This window comes from Maylandia zebra, linkage group LG8, assembly GCF_041146795.1.
Source record: "Maylandia zebra isolate NMK-2024a linkage group LG8, Mzebra_GT3a, whole genome shotgun sequence".
NCBI lineage: Eukaryota > Metazoa > Chordata > Actinopteri > Cichliformes > Cichlidae > Maylandia > Maylandia zebra.
In genome coordinates this window covers 16,641,198-16,663,402 of record NC_135174.1, presented here as the reverse complement: position 1 = coordinate 16,663,402, position 22,205 = coordinate 16,641,198, and the positions used below count along the sequence as shown (strand labels likewise).

At 38.6% G+C, this 22,205-nt stretch overlaps 2 protein-coding genes across 3 annotated transcripts in view; both read right to left on the bottom strand.

The window, feature by feature from the left end:
• Window positions 1–22,205, bottom strand: part of LOC101481216 (leucine-rich repeat-containing protein 51-like) — a 145,584-nt gene that overhangs the window by 4,063 nt on the left and 119,316 nt on the right. Inside the window, exon 3 of one of the 2 annotated variants that reach the window (XM_076887835.1) lies at window positions 28–90. The exons of the other annotated variant lie outside the window; for it this stretch is intronic. The gene's annotated coding sequence lies outside the window, so the exon portion shown is untranslated. The remainder of the gene's footprint in view (window positions 1–27; window positions 91–22,205) is intronic. 2 annotated transcript variants of the gene reach the window in all.
• LOC143419985 (uncharacterized) lies at window positions 12,181–14,014 on the bottom strand. The gene is made up of 4 exons (XM_076887847.1): window positions 13,682–14,014; window positions 13,392–13,559; window positions 13,065–13,160; window positions 12,181–12,619 (listed from the first exon to the last, which is right to left on the bottom strand). The coding sequence occupies exons 1-4, from the start codon at window positions 14,012–14,014 to the stop codon at window positions 12,305–12,307; spliced, it is 912 nt and encodes a 303-aa protein (XP_076743962.1). The 3' UTR covers window positions 12,181–12,304.

The following is a 22,205-nucleotide window of genomic DNA, read 5'->3' as shown; positions in this document are numbered from 1 at the left end:
CATCCATCAGCCGGAGATTTTCCTCACCTTGTTGCTCCCTCAAGATGTCAGTGTCTGTGTACGCCTCGCTAATAGCACAACAGCACCTCACTGAAAGAGTAAGGACAGTCCTTCAATAAGATATGAAAATGACAGTGAGCCATAGTGAAGGACACAGACAGAGACTCAGACAGAGGCTGGAATCAGGATGGGTTTGAGCAAATGTTTTGGAAGTCAGAGTATGTGAGGTATGTAAAGGAGATATCGAGTGTTTATTTACAAGCCGCATGGTTCATCTAATGTTTAAGGTGATCTTCAAATTTATGTTTCACTGATAAATTGCGTATAAGCATGTGGGAGGGTGGTATCATTGGTGTGTGTGTGGCTGAGTCTCTTAAGATCATAGATCAGGAAACAGGGTCATTCAGATGAATAAAACATCAAGCAGGAGACCAGATGGAAAAATCTGGACTTTTTTCCTCCCTGCAACGGCCATGAGTGATGTGCTTAATACCCATGTACTACAGTGAGTCCATTCAGCCGCACACAGTAGGAAGCTGAAAAATCTGAACAGCAGTGGTTTGAAGGGATTGAATATTCATGAGGGCACCGTAACACTGTAGGCTATAGACCTCAGGATAATCAATATAGAGTACTGTGCAAAACTCTTGAGCCACTCCTTATTTCTTTATACACTGTAGTTTGAGCAAAAGTTCTCCAGGCTTTCTGAAAATCTCTCAAAGTCGTTCTTTGGACATTGGCAGAGGAATGTGTTTTTTTCTTTGTTAATGTTTATTAATGAGGTGATTCTAATGGAGCTACTATTCAATAATTTTGCACAAGGTGAGCAGTGTGTGCTTAAAAAAGCTGAGGAAACTGGCGAGTTGGAGGAAAAATATCCAGCTACACAATATCGAGTATATATATTCATCCAGTCCTTCAGTTTAGTTCAGTTGAGATTAACTTTAACGGGTCTTACAGATCCATTGGTTGCAAATTACATAGACCTTTATAGAGTGATGAATTCCACTTTGAAATGTTTTAGCTTAAACTATCATCACTATGTACAGAAAGGGTCAAGAGACAGGTACAACAATGAGTGTCTATGGCTATCTGCAAAAAACAGTAGAGGCTCTGTCATGATTTGGGGAATGGATGGAAGTATAACACAATAAGGTACTGTCAAATCTTGATCCATCATGGAATACCATCTGGAAAGCTTGTGACACATTGCCAATGGAGCAAAAGCATAACTACCTAGTGAAAACAGACAGGGGAACACTATCAGTCATGGATTGGTCTCACCAGAGCCCAGACATCAACATTACTGAAGCAGTGTGGGATCATCTTGACAGAGAACAGAACAAAAGGCAGACAAAAAATGTCTTTCAAGAAGCCTGGAGGACTATTCCTGAAGACCACTTCAAAAATTTAGAAACAGCAAGCTTGCCCAACAGAGTTCATGCTGTGTTGAAGAATAAAGGTGGTCACAGCAAATGTTAACTTTAGACCCTTGTGCCCACTCTCCAAATTTCCAAGCCAAATATAAAGAAATGGGAGGTGCCTTAAGACTTTTTCGCAGTATAGTATTTTATAGCTGTTTATTCTCAGCTGCATTGTCCACTGCTTAACTTGGCAGATGGCTGTCGCCAAGTCTCTTTCCATTTATTAGCACCTTACATTAGCGCGGTACTGGAAGTGGAGAACTGGATGCAAGTGAAACTGAAGTAGCTCTAAACTAGTTTAAACTTTCCATTAAAGACTTGTTTGGGTAAGTGCTATCAGTGTAATATGGAATGAGGAAATATCAGGCGAAGGTAAGGTACTGGGCTCAAGAAACATAAAACTCTGTTCTTTCCTTGTATACTGTATTTCTGTATTTATGTAAGCTGAACACTTGCATATGACTAAAAACCATGAAATAAATAAAGTCCAGGTTCTGATCAAGATTTAGTAAGATAGTTGAACTTGTGTTCTTAAGAGTCACATAGCAGAAAAGAAACAGAATGGACACTCTGGTCTGAAGAGTTCAAATCAAAGGTCAAAGTGATATAAGAACTCCACATCACTCCTCATCCAATTCAGCTCACCCGCTTCAAACAAAACAACAATTATGACATTGTACACACAGCACTGAAATGACTCATTTAAAAACAGCGGCTTGAAACATAATGCATGTTTTTACATAATCGTTCAGCATCGATGTGCTGTTAATGTTTGGACTGCAAGATTGGTAGAGCTCGGGCAGCCTTTAGTGTTTCACGTATCCCTTTAATTTCTTTCCGCACTTGCATCTGCATATTATATAGGTGGTATAAGCAAGAAGAACGGCTTAATACAGGCACATTTTCAGCCTGCAGTAAGAGACCTGCATAAACACAGCCGCTGTTGTGTAATACCAACTTCTGCGGCGTAAGTGCATCTGCCATTGTCCCCTGATGAAAGGTAATGGTATTAGAGGAATATCCTTGCTTCCTGCTTTATTCTTAACTATCGTATTTGAACATTTAAAACAAAGGAGATGGATTTAAACAAGATTATTTCTTCATGTGACATTCAAGGTGATCCACAGCGTATTCAGCATGCACAACAAAACAGCAGCTTTCTCACAGTTAATGTCATTTTAATTATCTTAACATTAACTGTGCAGGAAAAAAAACTGGGGAATGGATGCCATGCTGGTCAAGCAAAACAATTTTAACACTGTCTGTTATTTAGTTTTTGTGTTTTCTTCTGTTTGACTGAATATATATTTAGCCAGTCATACATCCAAGCTTGTTACAATAAACATGAGAGAAAACAGCTATTGTTACAGCAGAAGAAAAAATATCCATTTGAGGAAAGTCCCACCCCTAACTCAATGCACTATGTATTTAAGTTACTGTTAGTGTTTGTTTGCTCTGTGCTTAATTGGGGTCTTTGCAGTACCAGTCAAAAGTTGGCCTTTCAGCAATATATGAGCATCACCTAATGCTGTGCTGAAAACAGTGCCGACAGTTTATTGTCTTCAGTGTTATGAAAACAATGTTTAATTTTAAAGCTGTAATCATCAAGTCCGAGCCACTGAAATTACTCCATTCTCTTTGATACTTCTTTTTACTTTTTGTACTTTAAATGTTTCAGATTTGTGCTTAAAAATGATATTATGCTATACTGCAAATGTGATTTTTCTGTATCTCTCAGTGTATTCAAACACTTAAACTATGCTATCCTATCCTGGAGGTGCATAGATCCCACACTCAAAATGCATCATTCATAGCTGAATATGAGAAATTTATAGTGGCGAGTTCATCACTTATGCCCTTTGCCCAGGGGTACAAAGACATACACACATTCAGACTTACACAATGAATGCTGGAGTGTGCACAGTTACTGTAAAAGTACAACGATCTTGGCACACAACTGCATTACCACACACATTAAATGACCATGGATACAATCAATATTCTGTGTTGCCTAAAGGGACATAGAAAGAATCTTTTTTCCAAATTCTACCTCCATGAAATTTTTCTACCCCAGTGCTCAGGCTTTGCCCTTACCATGTCTCTTCCCTTCACTCATTATCGGCCTCTACTCTACATTAAAAAGCACTGATCTTCTCAATTTCACCTTCTAATTCTCCTTGTCTGCTTTTTATCAGTCTCTCCTATTTGTCCTTAACAACAGCTGTGTGTCCCTGTCCTTCAGAATCAGTAACAACAGACTTAAAGAGGGGTATTTTCTCACCGCAATTTCCCCTTTTCTTCTTATGTAATAAATGTGTTTCTTCTTCTCTTCATGCATATTCTTACCTTTGTTCTGTCACTGTCTCTTACTCTATTCCCCACCCTCTCCTTTTAGTATTACATAGGAGGTCATGCTATTAGCACACTGGTCACTCGGGCTTCTCATGGCATGGGCACACTTTGCTGCTTACCTTCTATTAAGAATATACTGACAGTCCATCAATGGCCTCCACAGCCAGTCACTCTCTTAAATTCTCAGTTGTGTAGTCAGTCAGAAAGCTAGTATATCTGTCAGCAAGCTGCTGTGTCAGATGGTCATTCAACCAGTCACGCAATGCATCAGTCATGTCAGTCAATTTGACAGGCAGCGTGGGTAAAGCAGTGTATCAGTCCATTAGTGAGGCAGTCAGATGGATGATGTATACAGCGATGCTACTAATTAGTTATCCAGTCAGTTGTACTGCTTTCATCAGAGACATACGAACACATAACAGAAAATAAAGAATCTTCACTATTGCTTTAGCAGGCAGTGTAACTCAAGTTCTGATAGTACTGTGTTTGTTTGCCTAGAATTACTTCCTGACATAAATAAATGAACAGTTCCTTTCTGTTGAGATGATCCCACGCTGTTTCAATAACACTGAGATCTGCAATCTGGGGAGATCAGTTCATGACAGAGTGTTTTTCTTTTACTGCATCTATTTTACCAAAACACCTGCAGGGCACCGACCCTTGAGGCCTGGAGTTGGACACACCTGCCTTAAAGCCATATAAATAATTGTTTATTCCATCAATCAGTTCTTAACTATTACTATTTTGTGTTATTCAATAAATATAGTTATGCAGCTAAATGTAATCAATGTCTGAAGATTAAGTATTAGTATTCATTAAGCAGCTACATTTCTGTGGTTTTTACTTTTGTATTTCACCTTTATTTATACAGGTAAATCTCACTGAGACATGAGGTCTCATTTTCAAGAGCTACCTGTTTTAAATATCTGTAATAATACTGTGTTACTATCGTGTGACTCATCAGGACTGCGCAAAGAAATCCCAGAGTGTGTCTTGTGATGTCTGAGAAACCATAACGTAGCAAAATATGTTTTGGATGTTGTGGAGGTTTGCGGGGTGGGAGCTCTCTGAATCTGGCTTGTTCTGACTTCCATAGATGCCAGATTGCATTTGGATCTAGGATTTTCGAAGATGGGTGAATGCCTCGGGCAGATTTTGTGGTGTGTAGCAGTTTGAGGTGTGTTACTGGCTCTACAGCTGTAGAACCAGTACGACACCCAGTTAGATCTACTGTAAGGTTGCTGCATGTCAAAGTGGCATCTAAATTACATGAATATCAGAACCTATCTATTATAAGCAGAACATTGCAGATGATTCTTGTTAAATCACTTGATTTGTCAATGGTATATGTCAATGGCATAAATATGAAATATTTTAAGAGAGAAATAGGTGCCGACAGTAGTTGTATTAGGCTACAGTCCCAGTGTTGAATAACTAAGAAGATCAAAACCTAAGTAGGCTAAGGATTCTTGCTAAAAAGCATGTATTTCAAAGAGGGCAACTGAAAGATAAAACTAAAAAGCTGGACAAAGTTGTTACTATCTCTTTCAGTCTTTTTCATACCTTTTGTTAACTAAAGATCACTGGGAGCCCTTTTATCAATACAACCTGTATCACCCTCATTCAATTTAACAAAGTGACTTCAGGGAGTTGCTCAATACAGCTCAGCTGGAGCAGGTGGGGTTAAGTGCTTTTGTCAAGGGCACCACCAGAGGTTTGCTTGTGAAGAGTAAAAGCATTGCTCAAAGATCTGCTCTGCCTCAGTGCTGGGAGGTGCACTCCAGTCACAGGCCACAATTTTGACACTTACACCACAGATTTGTTCAAAACTCATTACATAATTGGAATACATGTAACTGAGAAAACCTAGTGCTGCGGTACAGAAAAATAAATCATGTTACACTGATCCTGTTCGGTCCTCCTTTTGATGTTTTACAAACCTTGGTTGAAGAACCACTAACTGTTCAGTTAATAAATTTGTTTCAATAACTCATCATTTCCAAGCAAGATCAGAGAGTTCAGTATGTGAAACTTGAAGTAGAGCAGTCTACTGTCAAGGCTAAAGCCCCTAACATTTCAACATATGCATCAGTAAATGTAATCTGTCCCTTCTTTTCCCATGGCTTACCTCAGAAAAACTCAATTCAGCCTGTGAGTTTTAGCAGAATCATACTGAAAGACAGTCAAATGACCATCGGTGAAACATTTATCTTCACTGGAGGATTGTCCACCTCTGTAAACTGCAAGACTGACATTATATGCCAAGCTGTTAAACATTAAAACTTATACCTGCTCAAAATTAGCGTGCCATGCTAGGCGTGGCCTTTAGCATACTGTTACTGTGAGCTTAAGTAGGCTCCAGTAGATGTACAGATAAACATAACCTTAAACGTTGAAATGCTGACACTTTTGAAGCAGCAGAGCAATCCTTGTTGCTCCAACCTTTACAGACCTGAAGCCTGTTTCTCTGCTAATGTACAGAACTTTTCCCGGGTAAGAAGCTTTTAACAAACAAGCTCACTAGCTAATAAGCTAAATTTTTGACTGCTTGATTTAGCATATAAGTAATGTTTAATAAACATGATTGCTAGCCAATATGCTAAAAACTGCTTAATTTATCCATGTGATGAAGTTAGATGATGCTAAGTGAAAGTCTAATTAGTGAATCACAAAACTACATTCACTCACACTAAGTATTTTTGCTGCACAAAAAGAGTCTTTGTAATGTAATGAAGCAAAATTAAGACAGACACTTGTTCTGTATTTCAGTATTTCGTATACTTCTCCTGTTTAAAACTGCCTTACTAGCATTTTTTGTGATTAAGGGTACACAAAGGGATAATTATACCGCCTTAAATGAGCTGCATGGATTCATTCTCTGAAATTAATTAATTTTCCATGACGCTTCAGGATGAGATTGCTATGCATCATGGAGGTTTGCATGTCATGGCTGTACAACTCACTTAGAAAAGGAGCAAAGAGCTAATTACACTTAAGCCTTATCATTTAAGCTAATGTTCATGGGTAAACTTGTAAACATTAATTGTCTAGGTCAGTTTTTCTTTCACTTGAAGTTCAGAAGACAGACATGACAAAGTTTGAGTTTCTGCAGACCTTCCAGAGACCCACAGAAGATTGATAACTTTCCATTTGTAGTGGATGACAAGCCCCAGCCCAAAAGGAACTGAACTTTACAGCCTGCAGTAAGTGCAGTAGAAGAAAGTGTACTCTAACACAGATAAGTGTATTGGTTTCACACTAACCACCTGCTTCAGATCAACCAGCAATTTGAAATGGATCAAAGTGACCTTAAAAAGGTGCACTCTGATTTCTCATATGTGTGCACAGTTGGGTTTTTTCTTAGAGTTTACTGATTGTAACACAGTGTAGAACGTTTCATGTTGCTGATCTGAACAACAACTAAATAAAACCAGATTATTGTTTTAACAGTGTTATCCACCCTCTTGGCTTCTGCTGCTCCCAAAATCTTATGAATTTGGTTATATTGTTGCTCCTGGTAATGAAAGTTATATTCACTTTCGTTACCAGGAGCATAACATTTTTTCTTTGTATTGTGTACCAGTTATACCTTAACCCAACCTCACAAAGCCCCTTACATATCAGCATTTGTGTTGTTTTAGTAAGAAATTGGTAAGTAATCTCACAGACTAATCTGTAGTCGCTCTTTTTATCAGAATATTTTCATGTTAGACAAAAACACGAAATTGTGTAAACTCCCAAGGGCTTAATTGTTGCAAATGCATACTCAGTGTTTTAAACTTTAGCGGAGGTCTACTGAGGAATCACTTTAGACTGAATTTATCATGTATACTGATAAAAGAAACACAATTCAACTCCTATGTGAGATTCAGCCAAGGCTTACACAAATTGGTACCAACATTATACTACGAAATTTCAACATACAAACAAAAAAGATCTTTACGAATGCTGACACTTAAAACCAATATTAGTCGGGTTGTGGCAAGTACTTTAGAGAATGGCTGGTGTAACTGAGAAAGTGAAAAAAAAAAGTTGATGGGGAACTTCAAAAGAGCGCATCTCAAGAATAAAAAAAGTTTCTCTGCCTGTAAGGTTTTGGATTTAAAATAGACAGACCTGGAATTTCATCTCCAAACTGAGATCTTAATTATAAAAATAAAACCCAACAAAGGCAAAAATCATAATTCCCAGGAGTAAAAATGAAGTACTGCGTACGCTGCGGTATGTTTATACAGATTAGGATGAAAGCATCATTCGTGTGATAGAACTGCAGCTCTGTTCAGCTACCTGCCTAAATATATCTTCATTAAGAGAAAAACCCTAGAGTGAAAAGGAAGCTTGGCAAGTGGGTGCAAGGATGTAGGACAAAACATTCCAAGAAGAAGCCTCAAAAAGTGTGTAATTATACTTTATATATATATTAAATATACATAATTATACTTATAGTCAAACTCAAATAATTGTTCTTAGAACGGAATATTATTTGAATATTAACACAAGTTTATAACATGTAGCACTTTTAAAAGTTCAGTGCACAACAAGAACGTAGTGTATGCTGAACAGCTTAGCAAGGACCATCTGCATCTAAAGGACAACGGTCACTCTTTCGAGGACGCCAATGTTCACATTTTGGACAGAGAAGACAGATGGTTTGAAAAAGGAGTGAAAGAAGCCATCTATGTCCACTGTGAACAACCATCTTTGAACAGAGGCGGTGGCTTAAGACAGTGGTCCCCAACCCCTGGGCCATGGACTGGTACTGGTCCGTGAGTCGTTTGGTACCCGGCCGCAAGAGTTGAGGCTCGGGTGTGAAATTTATGGTTTTCAGGTTTTTATCGTTTTTATCGTTAACTCTGTTTCCCTGGGTCTTTTCCCATGTGTTATGAATAAATCTTATTTTCTTTGGTGCTGGTACTGGTTTAATTGTGTTGTATTTATCCGCGACACCTTAAAGGCCGGACCGTGAAAATATTATGAGACAAACCACAAAAACAGGTTGGGGACCGCTGGCATATGACACCAACTGTCTGCCATCTATAATCCAGTTTTGAGATCCCTTCCCAGATGCTTTAACGCCCACTTACATCCTGGGCCATTTGACCTCAGGAAATCACATGATAGGGTGGGGCTAGGCTTCAAACTGGGTTCACCAGAAACCTTGGCTGATTGTGACCCACACCCATTTTCACATCTTGGCTCGTGTGATTAAGTAGAGGATCAATAGAGGGTCCATGACCTTCTTGGGGACACTCCTATACGGCTTAAATCTGGGACTCTCCACCAATTACTCTTAGGACTGAACTTGGTGAAACGTCTTCAAGGAAACTTAAAGAAGTCCAGACGCTTTTCTTTCCAAGCTCCTTAGACTACAATGACCTGGATGACTGAGAACCTTCACAGACATACTAATGAAGATTTAAAGGAATTTGATTACAAAGGCTGAGCTTGGGTCACAGTAATCTAAGTATATATGATACAAGTAAAATAACGTTACATTTTTAAAAGCAGCAGGCTGCCTATTCTTTTAACATGTACTCAGTTTAAGAACCTTTAATTTTCAAAGATTTGTGTCAGTCACATTTAAACATATTTGAAATGATATGCACTGGTGTGAAGCTGGTAGGGAAGATTTCATGCAGAGCTCAAGAGACTCCAATCACATTTGAATAGGACAGAGTAGGATAACTTCACTGTTAATGTGTTAGATATAATTACACGATGAAAAACACAGTACAGATCTGAAACACATTCAGTATTATGCTGCTGACACTGGTACTGGTTCAAAGGCTCGGGAAAATACACATCCATTTTGATTGACTTCTTAAAGGTCATGTAATTAAGAATGTAATAGGAAGATATCCATCTTTATGGCTTGTCAAGTGAATATTTGACATCAGCACATTGCACGCACAAGCACACACAAATGCACATAACCACAGACAGTCTTTCAAATGCGTGTTAACCCCTCAAAGTGTATCTGTGTGTGTGCTCTTGCACACAAAATCATAATTCATTATTATCTGCAACGCCCAGGCAGTGACCTCTTAACATTAGAGGAATAAGTGATGGAGAGAGAATGTGCATGTCTACATGCGTGGAGAGAAGAATGATGAATGAGTGTGTGTTGGTGTGTGCGCATTTTGCTCCCTGTCGAAATAGGTTAAATATATTCTGAGGACACACGGTAGCTTTTTGACACCACATAAAAAGAGTGTGAAGGGATGTATGTGTGTACAAGTTCTGTCAAAAATGTAAATCACAATAAAAAAAACACATTGTGGTGATCTGGTTGGCTTGTGGGGATTTAAAAAATGCAAATCACCATAATCACTGAGTGTTACTTTAAAGACTTGCTTTAAGGTTAGTGTAAGGGAGGATTACTTGAAGGTAAAGGCTTGAGTTAGGTTAATAAAATCAGTGTAACGATTTCCATCTGAAGTGATGGAAATACAGCTGTGTGTGTGTGTGTGTGTGTGTGTGTGTGTGTGTGTGTGTGTGTGTGTGTTCTGTGTGAAGATAAGAGTGAGTAACGTCTGTCTGTGGTGCCAAAGCTGAGGATGTTACTGAAGGGCTTAATTAACTGTCACATAACAGCCAACAGAAGGAAACAATACTTAACACAGCCCAAACTGAATGTGTGTGAATGTTAGAGGAAAGTATAAAGTATATGTTAAAACACAGCAAGATTTCCAAGCTTTTGTTGGGGTTTTTTCTTCTTTTTTCTTTTGGACAGTTCTGAGTGACTTTCTTAAAAGTGGCGTGCCTGCTAATGCATGTGTGTGGCTTTCTGTGAAATTATGATTGCCTGTGGAGAGCATCTTTGAAAACAAGTGAGTTCAGAAAAGAGTGTTTTGCCATTGGCCTATTTGGCAAGTGGTGAATTTAGAAAGTATCAGAGGCAATAGACTGTTAAATGATGAGCTGGAAAGAAGGACCATTTTAAAAATGCATGAACCCTGGCCAAGGAATCTGATCAGAATTTTGTCAAAAGCTTCTTATTTTTTAGGTCACAGATATCAATAGCCTTACATATTTTTTCATTTATTTATTTTAAACTGGATATTTAAAATAGCCAGTTTTTAAAATACAATGAAACTTTTTGTGTGATGTGTTTTTTTCCCCCTTTGTTGGATTACCTTAGTGTAGTTTGACAATTAAATTTATATTCTTTTTAAAGCATATAAATATTTCAAAAACAGTGTAACATGTTTAGTTATCATTGAATGACACATAATATTATTCTTATTTCAACTGTTAGCAAAAACATATTTGTTTCCACAGTTTTGTCCCGTCTCCCTTCACTCACCCCCAACTGGTCATGGCAGCTTCCCAACCTGAGCGTGGTTCTGCTGGAAGCTTCTTCCTGTTAAAATTGAGATTTTTCTTCCCACTGTCACCAATGCATGCTCATGGGGGGGGGGGGGGGGGGGGGGGGGGGGGGTCCATCTGATAATTAGGCTTTTCTCTGTATTGTGTTAGGATCTAAGAGGGCAAGAAGCCATTCTTAATATCATACCCCCCCCCACACACTGTCGTGAAAACTACTTAAGATAAAAGTGGTGATAGAAATAATGACTTTAAACTTTAAACAGGCAAAACAGTATATCACTGCACCAATTTTCCTTTTTTCTATCAAAATATAAAGAAATTAGGGGCAGCTCAAGACTTGAATATGAACATATTGGCTGCTTTATTTTTAAAGCATTTCCATTCAAATATGTGATGAAGCAATTAGGAATTAAAATTAATATGTACACTGTAAACCCGAATAAGTTACCAGAACTCAAAAAAATTGAGGCAATCGATTGCCACAATTTTTTTGAGTTGATCAACTCAAAAGTCAAATTTTTCCAGAACATAAAAGGTTGGATTACATGGTACTTGTATCTTTTGAGAACGGTCAACTCAAATATTTGAAGTTAATATGACTTAAGGTTTCAAGTTTACAAATTCAAAGGAATAAGTCCACAGAACTTAACAAAAATAAGTACACAACCACAACATTTTTATGTTAACAAAACTCAAATGTTTATTAGTTTGTGATGTCATTATTTTAAGTACACGTTAGTCAAATATGTAGACTACTTGATACTTAAAAACATGTGATCCTAAACTTAAAATTTTTGAGGCAATTGATTGCCTCAATTACACTGAGTATCGGTAACTTAATATGCAAAAGTCATAAACATCTGCCATTGAACAGTATCTTGCCTGCTCCCTTTTAGCACATTATGTTGAAATTAAATACATTTTTTTTAAAAATTAAATAAATTAAAAATAATTTACAAAAACATTTATAAATTAAAATAAGTAGACCAAAAATAGTTTAGTCAGGAAAACTGTCAGAGTAATAAAAAATAATGCCAAATAATAATAAATAATATCAAAATGTGCTCTTGGCTCTCTGGCTAATATCTGAATAAGGCAACAGGGCAGCAACTTTTTGAGGCATTATTTAGATAAAAGGAGAGAACTTTGAACTAGCCTTTTATAATGCTTCACCTTGCACCCTTCTTTCAGATGAGTTCCTACATAACCAAGTCATTCTTGAGGGTCTGTAACTTGGGTGACAGTTTACCACTTTCTAGACCAAGTAAAATCTTTTGAGTAAATTCTAAAGTGTTGGTCAGGGCTTTGGGGTAGCTGAGGTGAAGTGCATAGATCAGTCCAAACATTACCAGGAAGGCTTCACCAAATCTGGGGAGACTGACCACGGCATCACTTTCAATGACGACAGAGGTTTTCACAGGCTGGTAGTGAACTGGACTTGTCGTGTCATGGTCACTGATGACAGTGAAGAGGGCCACTTCAACACCATCAAGCGCCAACTCATCAGATTCGTCCTGAATGAATGAAAAAGAGATACTAATCACAATCTAACCCAAGAAATACAACAGACGACATATAATTTCTCATTTTACCAACTCCCATTGAGATCCAATACCTCTTTTACAAGGGAGACCTGAGTCTCACTGTAAGAGGTGAAAAACAGAAGATCCATGTTCTGCACACATAAATCAGCTAATTCACCAGAGAATCAAGTGGTGTGACATAGTCTGAAACTAAGCTAAAGGAAATACACAGGAAAATGTTTTACTAAACATCTTATCACTTTCAACAAAACACCAATTCAGTTCATTTGTAGTGAGACAGAAAAGACCATACATGGAAACCGTATGGGTAGACTAAACAAAGGTAAGTCCAAACAGTGCATCAAAATACATGTTTGTACTTTGATGCACTGTATATATACACAGTAGTATCTGTTAGATACTTAAGGACACTCACAGTGCAGGTTCTGAAAAATCCAGAGACATCCTCACGCAGATAGACAGGAAGGGCGTGGAGAACGGTAGTGCGCTTGGTGTGGATATCATGGATTTCCTATTGCCAGATAACAACAGAATTGTATATACTGGTGAGTTTACTGAACAACAACAACAGTCAAATCAGAACATATGTCCACAAATAACCTGTTCACATCTTTAATACAGTCAGACAAATAGCAAACACAAAGTGGACTAATAGCAAAATTCAAAAAGCTCATTTAAATCATTGAACCTGTCCAATGTTCCACTGGTTCAACCTATGAAATGTGTAACAATCTATTATTACCTGTTCATCGTGAATTCTTAGAATTTCAGCCAGGGCATCTGCTGTCTTCCCAGTTTTTGATGCCTTCTGTCTGAATAAGGTCATCAGTCGAGGAAGATGGCGGTCAAGTTCAGCGTAGAATGTATTGGGCAGGTTCTGATTTGTAATCCGCTGAAACTCTGCATACAACTACAGCAGAAGGACAATACAGTTCAATTTGAAGAACCTCCCACACCTTTATAAAGCAGCAAAAAGCTGCCACATGAGTAAGAATTACAATTTTCATTTTAAAGAGAGCTGATCCATATTACCTCAGACTCTATTTTTAGAGCGGGCCAGAGGTCCAAGAGCTCCTTCACTGGTGGGCAGGACATCACTATGGTTTGTCTGCGGAGGGGAAATGTGGTCTCCATCAACTTTCTAATGAGGGGCAGGTTCTTCTCAGCCTTCTTGACTTCTTCAACAATTGCTTGCCTCAACTGGTCAAGGCTTGAAGGATCCTTTCCTTGGGGAAAGTTTGGTAGGAAGTTGACTTCTGCTCGCTTGGGTTTTTTAATGTTGGAATGTGAAGGTTCATTATCAGGATTACTTCTACTTTTTTTTCCAGCATTAACAGTGACCTCCTGACATCCAGCCCGTCTCATTTTGGTCCTATAATTGCCCATTTTAAACTTGATGCTATTTTTCCATCCATTCCAGCCAGTCTCAGATCCTGCTTCCTTCAAGCAGGGATGTTTGGCTACAAGAGCCTCAGCAGCTTTTGCAATCTCTTTATCACTTGGGTAAGCCTTAAAACTATACATAGTAAATGCAAGCTTTTCTAAAATGTCGTGCTTGAGGTCCCTAGTCAGCTTAAGGTGTCTGTTGCTCCTCTCATATTCGGCATTTCCATGTTGAAGTTTCAGTTCAACATCAAATGCAAATGTGGGAACTGGAAAGGGACCTTGAGGCCACCTACTGAGACGTTCTGGAGATGACACATCTGAAAGTAGATCAGTAGATGCAGTAGAGCTGGAGTCTTCTGAAAGTGAGATGTGCACAACAGCTTTTTCTGGCAATTCCTCAATGTCTGCAAGGGAAGTAAGTTTCCCGTCAAAGTCTGGATCTTCATAAAGCAAACTGAAGTCAAGGTCGATTTCCAGCTGTTCTTTTATAATCTTGATCAGTGCATCAACAGAGGCTGGTCGTGAGCTGAGTTTTAATTTTCTAGCCCGGTCTGTCTCAACAACACGAATAAGCATTGGTTGTTGGGGAGGTGCGGCTGCCATTGTACTAATGAAAAGACAAAATCAGGATGTTAAAAGGTACGATATAGAATATATCAATTGCTCAATTATACAGAGAGTGAATACAAACACAATAACTGATAAATAAAAGAACCAGTCATTATTACCTGAACTCAGTTCTGTCTCACTTGAATGAACCGCTTGGGGGTCAGCAGCAGCGAGTCGTCTATCTTGTATGCCGAGAGAGGGACTGTATCGTTGAGATCAGACTGCAGGTGGATTGACAGGCTTGTGTCAGCAGTTGACAGCTCATAGGACCGCAGATGTTCAACATACCAGGACTCATAGTCACAACACAGAAAAGATACATTGTGATTCACAAGGTAGATCTGTTTTATTTTGCTAAATTTAGACAGTCCACCACTGACTCCTACAGACAGAAACATTCCACAGACATAGTCTGTGCCACCAATGGTCACCTTTGATGTCTTGTAGATTGTGTCACTAGTTGTTTGTTCTCTAATGTGTGCTTGAGCAACCTCTGGTAGAGCTGAAACCAGAACAGAGTCAACCCTGGATGCCTGAGTTTTTGGCTTGAAAAATGATGGCGCAGCAAGATGATATGCCATCATGTGTTGGTGTCTGACTGCCATTGTCTTCAAAATACTTTTGAAGTTTTGAGTGTCACGCACCACTCTTTTGAAAAAGCGGTGCTTGGCCTCAAACCGCATGGTCCAAACGTGCAGCAGGGGCCCAAAGCACTTAACTAGAGCAGGATAATGCTCCACGTAGTGATGTTTAGGACGGAGCCTAACCTCAGGGAAAACCTCTAGCAGTGCCTGTCTATGATCACTGATTTTGCACACAAAATAGTCTAAGGTTTCATCAGTAAATGATGGGCACAATGCTAACTCTACCACCTCTTTCAGCTCCATCAAAACTGCCCATACCTTATCACCCTCTGGTACTACACTGCCAACAAGCAATGGAAGAAGTCGGAGCAGAGTGGCATTTTCATGTCCATTACCTCCAATCGTTCCTCGAGAAAGAAACATTTTGTGAAGGGGCTGAGGTCTATCCACTTTATCGGTGTGCTGATATAGGAATGATGTAATCTTGTGATTCAAATACTCCAAAGTGAAGTACTTCAGCCGGATCATCTCTTTAACACAAAGAGAAAGCTCCATGGGAACAATACCTTCCAGAAGATCATGGAGTATATCTGGAGGAAACCCCGTGATTGTGTGGAAGTAATTCAGGGACTCACGCAAAACACAGCCACCTTTAACACCAAAGTGGCTGCTCAAAGTGTCACTTTCTTGAACGGTTTGTACATGTAGGTCATGGCTGGCTTCGGTTCTCTGAGGAAACCTTCTCTCTCTGACTTCAATTACTTGAAACTGTTCAATTGAGCCCATACAGAATCTGCAAACATGGCCTGCTCTAAATGACTCTACAAAGCCACCTAATCCATGAGCAGCCAAATTGTCAGCAGAAACACAAAAGATGGTGCCTCTGACATTCTGGCCAACTCTTTCAATGAAGACACCGTCTTGTTCCAGAGTACGAACATCATGCAGCAATGGAGCAAGTACAGCTGCATATCCATACTTACGGAGGTCTGTCACTTTTACCAGTATTGCTAGCTGTATAGCATGTAATGCTGATCGGTATTTTGGTGGTACATTAGCGAGGACCCAATATACAGCGCAAAGTTTGTGAATTTTGCGTGATGTGCCAAGTGGATTGGCAATTTCAAGCTCATCAATATATAGCTGGAGTGGTAGGATGAGATCCCCTGTTGACAGTAAGTCATTTTCAAGGAAATGAGAGCCATCAGAGCATGATGCATATTGACCAGATGCAGTATTTGGTTCAGTAATCTTCTTAAGAATGTCTGTGTTTTTAAACAACTCTTGAATCATTGAAAGGATAGGAACATACATGCTGGTATGTCCAGGTTGATCCAGCTGATACTCCACTGGCATTACACAAGGGTAGTTGCACTCAATAAAGGTTTTTCTGCGCTTGGTTGAACTCAACTCAGCACCTTTAGAGGTTACTGTAGACAGAACGTTGCAGTCCATGACAGTGGCAACAACTTCACTCAGTGTAGGTTCTGCAATACTGTGACCGTTTCTCTGCAATATGTCACTAACTGCCTCTTTGATCAACGGCTCAGATAAGGAGAAGATCTGATTCAAGTGTTCTACTATTTCTTGAGTAGCCGTGTTTGAGACATGGAGGATAGCCTGCATCTTTAGGAATAAGGAAGACACATTTTTTTTAAGTTGACTTCTTAGACTGTCAGTGTCACACTGATCATCATTCCAGACTTCCGTGCTCTGGCCTGGGCATTCTTCATGCGAGTCACTAGCTACTTCAGAAATACTGGCTTGGAGATTATGGGGATCCTCACTGACAATGTCACTTTGAAAGTCTGTTGCAAGACTTGCTTGGTGTGCTCTACTTTTATGGGAATTGAATGAAGAGTACACATTTGTGCTATACCTACAATCCTTATATGGGCATGTCACTGTTTCATGATTTTTCAAATGCTTTCTGAGATGACTGAAAAGGCCTGTTTCAGAAAAGGGTTGCTGAAATGTGCATAAAGGGCATTTAAATAACACAGGCCTCTGACTCTGCTCTGCACAACTGCTAAGTTGTGCTGTATGATATCTTGACAAATGAGTACTCAGTGCATTAAGTGTCTGAAATGTACAAATGCAATCAGTGTAGAGGCATGGAAGAGGGCTGATTCGGGAATAGTGGCTGTGCTGCAGCCTGTAGTGTCTAAATAACTGTATTCTGGAAGTGAAGGAAGCTGCGCACAACTTACACTGCCAGATCATGTTGGAAACAAAACAGAACTCCTTACAACTTAATATAACAGTTAAGTTATATTAATAAGTGACAAATAATAACAATAAGTGAATTACTATTACCTCACAAAGACATGGTCATGGACTACAGCTAACACTGCTTTAAAATGGCAACCTGTTTTCCTCAAAACAATTTGTTTTACATAAGAAAGTAAAGTTGGTTTAGTAGTTAGTTTAACATATTTTTAAGACAACTCGAGAGAGAGCGAGAGAGGTGATTGGTAGAAGAATTCGCAAAATGAATTACCTGGTATCTTTATCACATCCCCAGTTCTCTTCCTTGACTCTGTCTTAATTCTTGAAGCTGGAACAGAGAGATCCAAAGGCATAAACTGATGAACAATTAAAAAGCATCCAAACGGTGACAAATTATAAATACTTCCATTTATAATTTTTCCCTGTTAATGATCTTTTCATTTAATCCCCAAAGTGTGAATGCATCTCTAGTCAAGATACTAAAGCCATCGACTAAATATTACAATACTGAAGACAAGCAGCAGCACTTGAACTTTAACGGCATGGTTAAATCAACAACAACGCCATTTCTACAAACTAAAGCCTTGAGAGGTTCCCCCAAACATATGTTATTTGAAATTATTTAATGTGCATACACAGTTAATGTCAAAAATGTCATGCTCCTCATCACTGCTTCTCCAAACGATTCTGGTTGTTTTGATTGACAGGTTTGTTTTTTAGGACCTTAGTGATCCAAGAGTGCCAATTGGTTGGCAGAAGTTGATTGACAAGTGATTCCACTAATTAGGCAAAGTGAGAGGAGACAATGTGCGCACCGTGCTCTTTCATTGGCCCTCTAACTCTTGCTTGTGAACAACGTGGCTCGTCAGATGAGTTTCCCGATCATTCTACAGCATAAAGTGACTGATATATATAAAAAACACCTATCGAGACTGTCGCTCAAACGACTAATACACCTGCACCACTTATTCGCACATATAGTTTAAAATATAGCGTTTCTAATAGTGATGGGATTTCCGGCTCTTTTTAGAGATCCGGCTCTTTCGGCTCGGCTCACTAAAAAGATCCGGCTCTTTCGGCTCCGATCCGGCTCTTCAGGTTGTTTTGTTGCTTTAATTAATTTATTATTCACAATAATATAAAATTATGCACAAAAGAATTACTAACGTAAAAAAGTGGTTTTATTTATATATGTTTATATATAAATATATGCGGTGGTCCCTAGAGACAAAACACGTACAAACTCCAAAACACATTTCTAACATGAACTGAACTTCCAAAGCAGAGCTACTAGATCACTTAAATTACACAATTGAAAGCATGTGTGTGTTGTTTGTGTATTTATACACAGGCACTCATATATATTCAAATAATTTAAAAAAAAGTTCATCTACCTGTTACTATCACACACCAAATCCAGTCATTGGTACTTGGTGGCTTGTGTAGCCACAAGATAACAAAAGCTCAACACTGCGCCCAGCATCCTGGAGCACTTCTGTTGTCTTTTGTACGTGCTTCAGAGTTTTTACGTGCTTCAGAGTTTTTACGTGCTTCAGAGTTTTTACGTGCTTCAGAGTTTTTACGTGCTTCAGAGTTTGTTCATGCTTCAGAGTTTGTTCATGCTTCAGAGTTTGTTCATGCTTCAGAGTTCGTACGTGATTTGAAGTTTGTATGTGCTTTGTCTCTAGGGACCACCGTAAATATACTTTTATTTATTCACTCCACATAAAATGTAATAAATAAATCATATAATACAAAAATCAACTATTCACATTTCAACTTTTAACTATTTAAATTTTCAGCTGTTTCCTTTTACAAATTTAAAGTGAAAACAACACAAAACACTGCAAAACAAACACAATTAAATATAAATTATAATATGAAAACAAAAAGAAGATGCATATTCTCTGTCATATGGACCCGCATGAATTCGCACTTTCTGAATCCTTTATCATCTGCAACCGAAAATAGTTGTGGATGATTACTATACCTTTCTAATGTGACGTTGTTGTCCCTGGTTCTCTTTCTCTCTCCCCCCCCTCTGGCTCTGTTCCTGTGCTACTGAGTGTAACTACCGCCCCTCCCCCCTCTGCCCAGCGTAAAGCACAAGGCTCTCGTTCAGGGTGAAGCGGAAAAAAAGTGCGAGAGAGGGTGAGAGAGAGAGAAAAAAAAACACGTAATGCCTCGCGATAAGGAATTTAGAGAGATTAAAACACTTTATTTCATACTAGGCGACCGGGTGCCACCTCTAGAACAAGTAGCATCTAACTTATTAAACAGCCTGCGACCCTCATTACACCAACTTAATGCTTCGGGGAGAGCAGCAAAGCACATAAAAAACACGGACTCGACATTTCTGCTATTCTTTTCGACACACACCCAAAATACAACTAAATATTCGTATTTTAACAATAAACTAATATCAACATTGAAAACTTACTGTAAGTCCAGTGATGCTAGTTGCTGGTTAGGTCCAACTTTCTCCAGTCGTCCGTGTTGCCTGTTTGGTGCTGTTTCCCGCCCATATACCTTTACTTCTTCTGTGTTTCGTGTTTTTTTCCAAATAGCGGTAAACAATCAGTGTATAATGCTCATTAGCGCCGCCTTCCGCTTCAGAGGGTGAATCAGAGATTAACTCGGAATAAAAATTGATTCCTGCAGCTGCTCAACACTTACGGAAAAGATTAAAAAAAAATATATAGGATACATTGATAAGACAATGAATATTAAAATAAATACATTTTGTCTTCCACTAATGCATTTAAGACAATTTGATTTTACTTATTTGGTGAAACACTTTGAGATTTTATTGTATTTTAGCATGTGCTACATAAATTAAGTTTATTATTAAATCCTACCTACTTGAAACAACAAAAATAACAGGACTTTACCATTCTTATATGTCCTAACTTAACTGTCTTACGTTGTGCTTAAGTTATGATTTTAAGTGATGCTTACTTAATATAGAAATAGTTCAATTCAATCAAATATTATTGGTTTCATTTACTCAAAAAGAAGAACATGTTACACGAACTTGACATATTTAAGTTAACAGAACTTTTTAAAGACTTTGAGTATACACTATTTAATCTATTTAATTACTTTGAACGTTCGGGTTTACAGTGTAGTAATCTCTTCCTTAGGGCTAAAAGAGGTCAAAAAGTTTTTCATGTGCATGTGTGGCTACTTCATAGAGGTTCAACAATTATCAACAATGACTCTTAGCAGCCTTTACAAAAACTTATGGTTTTGATTTCTATTCTATTCTGGTTAGAAAAAGTCAAAACAGCTGCTGTACAGCCTTCTTTAGAAAAACTGTACTATCATCAAACTGTACCAGGATCACAGTCAATGACTGCCTGAATTCTGGATGTAAGGGCAAAACCAGGAAATTGTAGTGGTAGAACAAGCTATACTTTATTTCTAAAATCATTTGAAAGGGTTGTTGGAAAACAATTATGTGACTATTTGCACAGGAAGGGTTTATTTAAAGAGTTTTACTTTGGATTTAGAGCATATCATTGCACGGACACAGCATGCTTTCAGAGTGCAGTATTACCTGAGGTTACTAAAGTTGTGAAAGTAAAGGCAGAGTGAGGCAGAGCTTCGAGCTCCTCTTCTGTGGAACCAGCTCCTAGTTTGGGTTTAGGAGGCAGACACCACACTATTAACATTTAAAACTTTGATGTTTGACAAAGCTTTCAGGTAGAGCAGGCTAAGGTGACCCTGAATCATCCTTTTGTTACCCTGTTACTTTCTATGCATTTGTATGCCAGTATTGCACGGCACTGACTTTGTGTCTTTTCCTCTGTTTCCTCTGTCTCTGGCCCTTGAGCTGCATTGCTTTTTATCTGCAGTCGGGGGCCCCCCACCATACACACTGTTTATTGTTATATTTTGCCTTCTCTTTCCTCTCACCCCAGCGAGCCGAGGCAGATGGCTATCCTCCCTGAGCCCGGATCTGCCAGAGGTTTCTTCCTGTTAAAAATCAGTTATTTTCTGACACTGATGCCAATACTCTTTCATAAAGAAACAGAGTTTTTATCTCTTAAAATCTGAACTATCTTGAGATGATGAGGTATTTAACTACAAATAAATTTAACTAAAAACAAGTTCAATTGAGTTAGAATTAAGTTACAAGACAAGATTGGAGGTTTTGCCAAGCAAAGTGTGTCCAGTGTTGGTTGGCGTTTCATCTGATTGTAAAGCAAGCTATGCTATCTTTAGCTACTGTTATCTCAGGACAGTAATATTTCATTTTATTAAAAAGCTCATCAACTTTAATGCAATTAGCAATTTATGTGATAAAGTATTGATATTTTGCACCCCATACTTGATACACTATTACCACACATTAGTATGGCGGTAGTAATAGTATGGTGTATTGATCCCCCCCCACACCCAGTCAATATTGGCCAATTGCTGGTCTTGAAAATCTATATTAGCGGATCTCATGTAATTAAAGGAATATAACAGTACTAAAAGGACTGCTTTTGATGCTTTGCTTCATATTCTCTCTCTCTCTCTCTCTCTCTCTCTCTCTCTCTGCGCCCCAAAGATATCGGTCCTAATGTTGTTAAAATCTCTTAAAGTGCTTCAAGGATCATCTGCTGTGAAGTCGGCATTAGTCTTCAGCCTTAAACGTGAAATGACTGAAACAGTTTGCCAAGGGAGCTTTGGCTGGGCACCAGTCCAAACTGTTTCTTATGTGATCAATAACACTTTAAAATCAATCCCAAACTGCAAAG

Excerpts from the sequence above, each read along its gene's own strand:
- LOC143419985 (XM_076887847.1), bottom strand. The coding sequence starts at position 14,014 with ATGAGACGGGCTGGATGTCAGGAGGTCACTGTTAATGCTGGAAAAAAA. Across the intron at positions 13,560-13,681 it reads CTCTAAAAATAGAGTCTGAG|TTGTATGCAGAGTTTCAGCG; the intron begins GTAATATGGATC and ends CTTCTGCTGTAG. Across the intron at positions 12,620-13,064 it reads GATTTTTCAGAACCTGCACT|GACGAATCTGATGAGTTGGC; the intron begins GTGAGTGTCCTT and ends TCATTCATTCAG.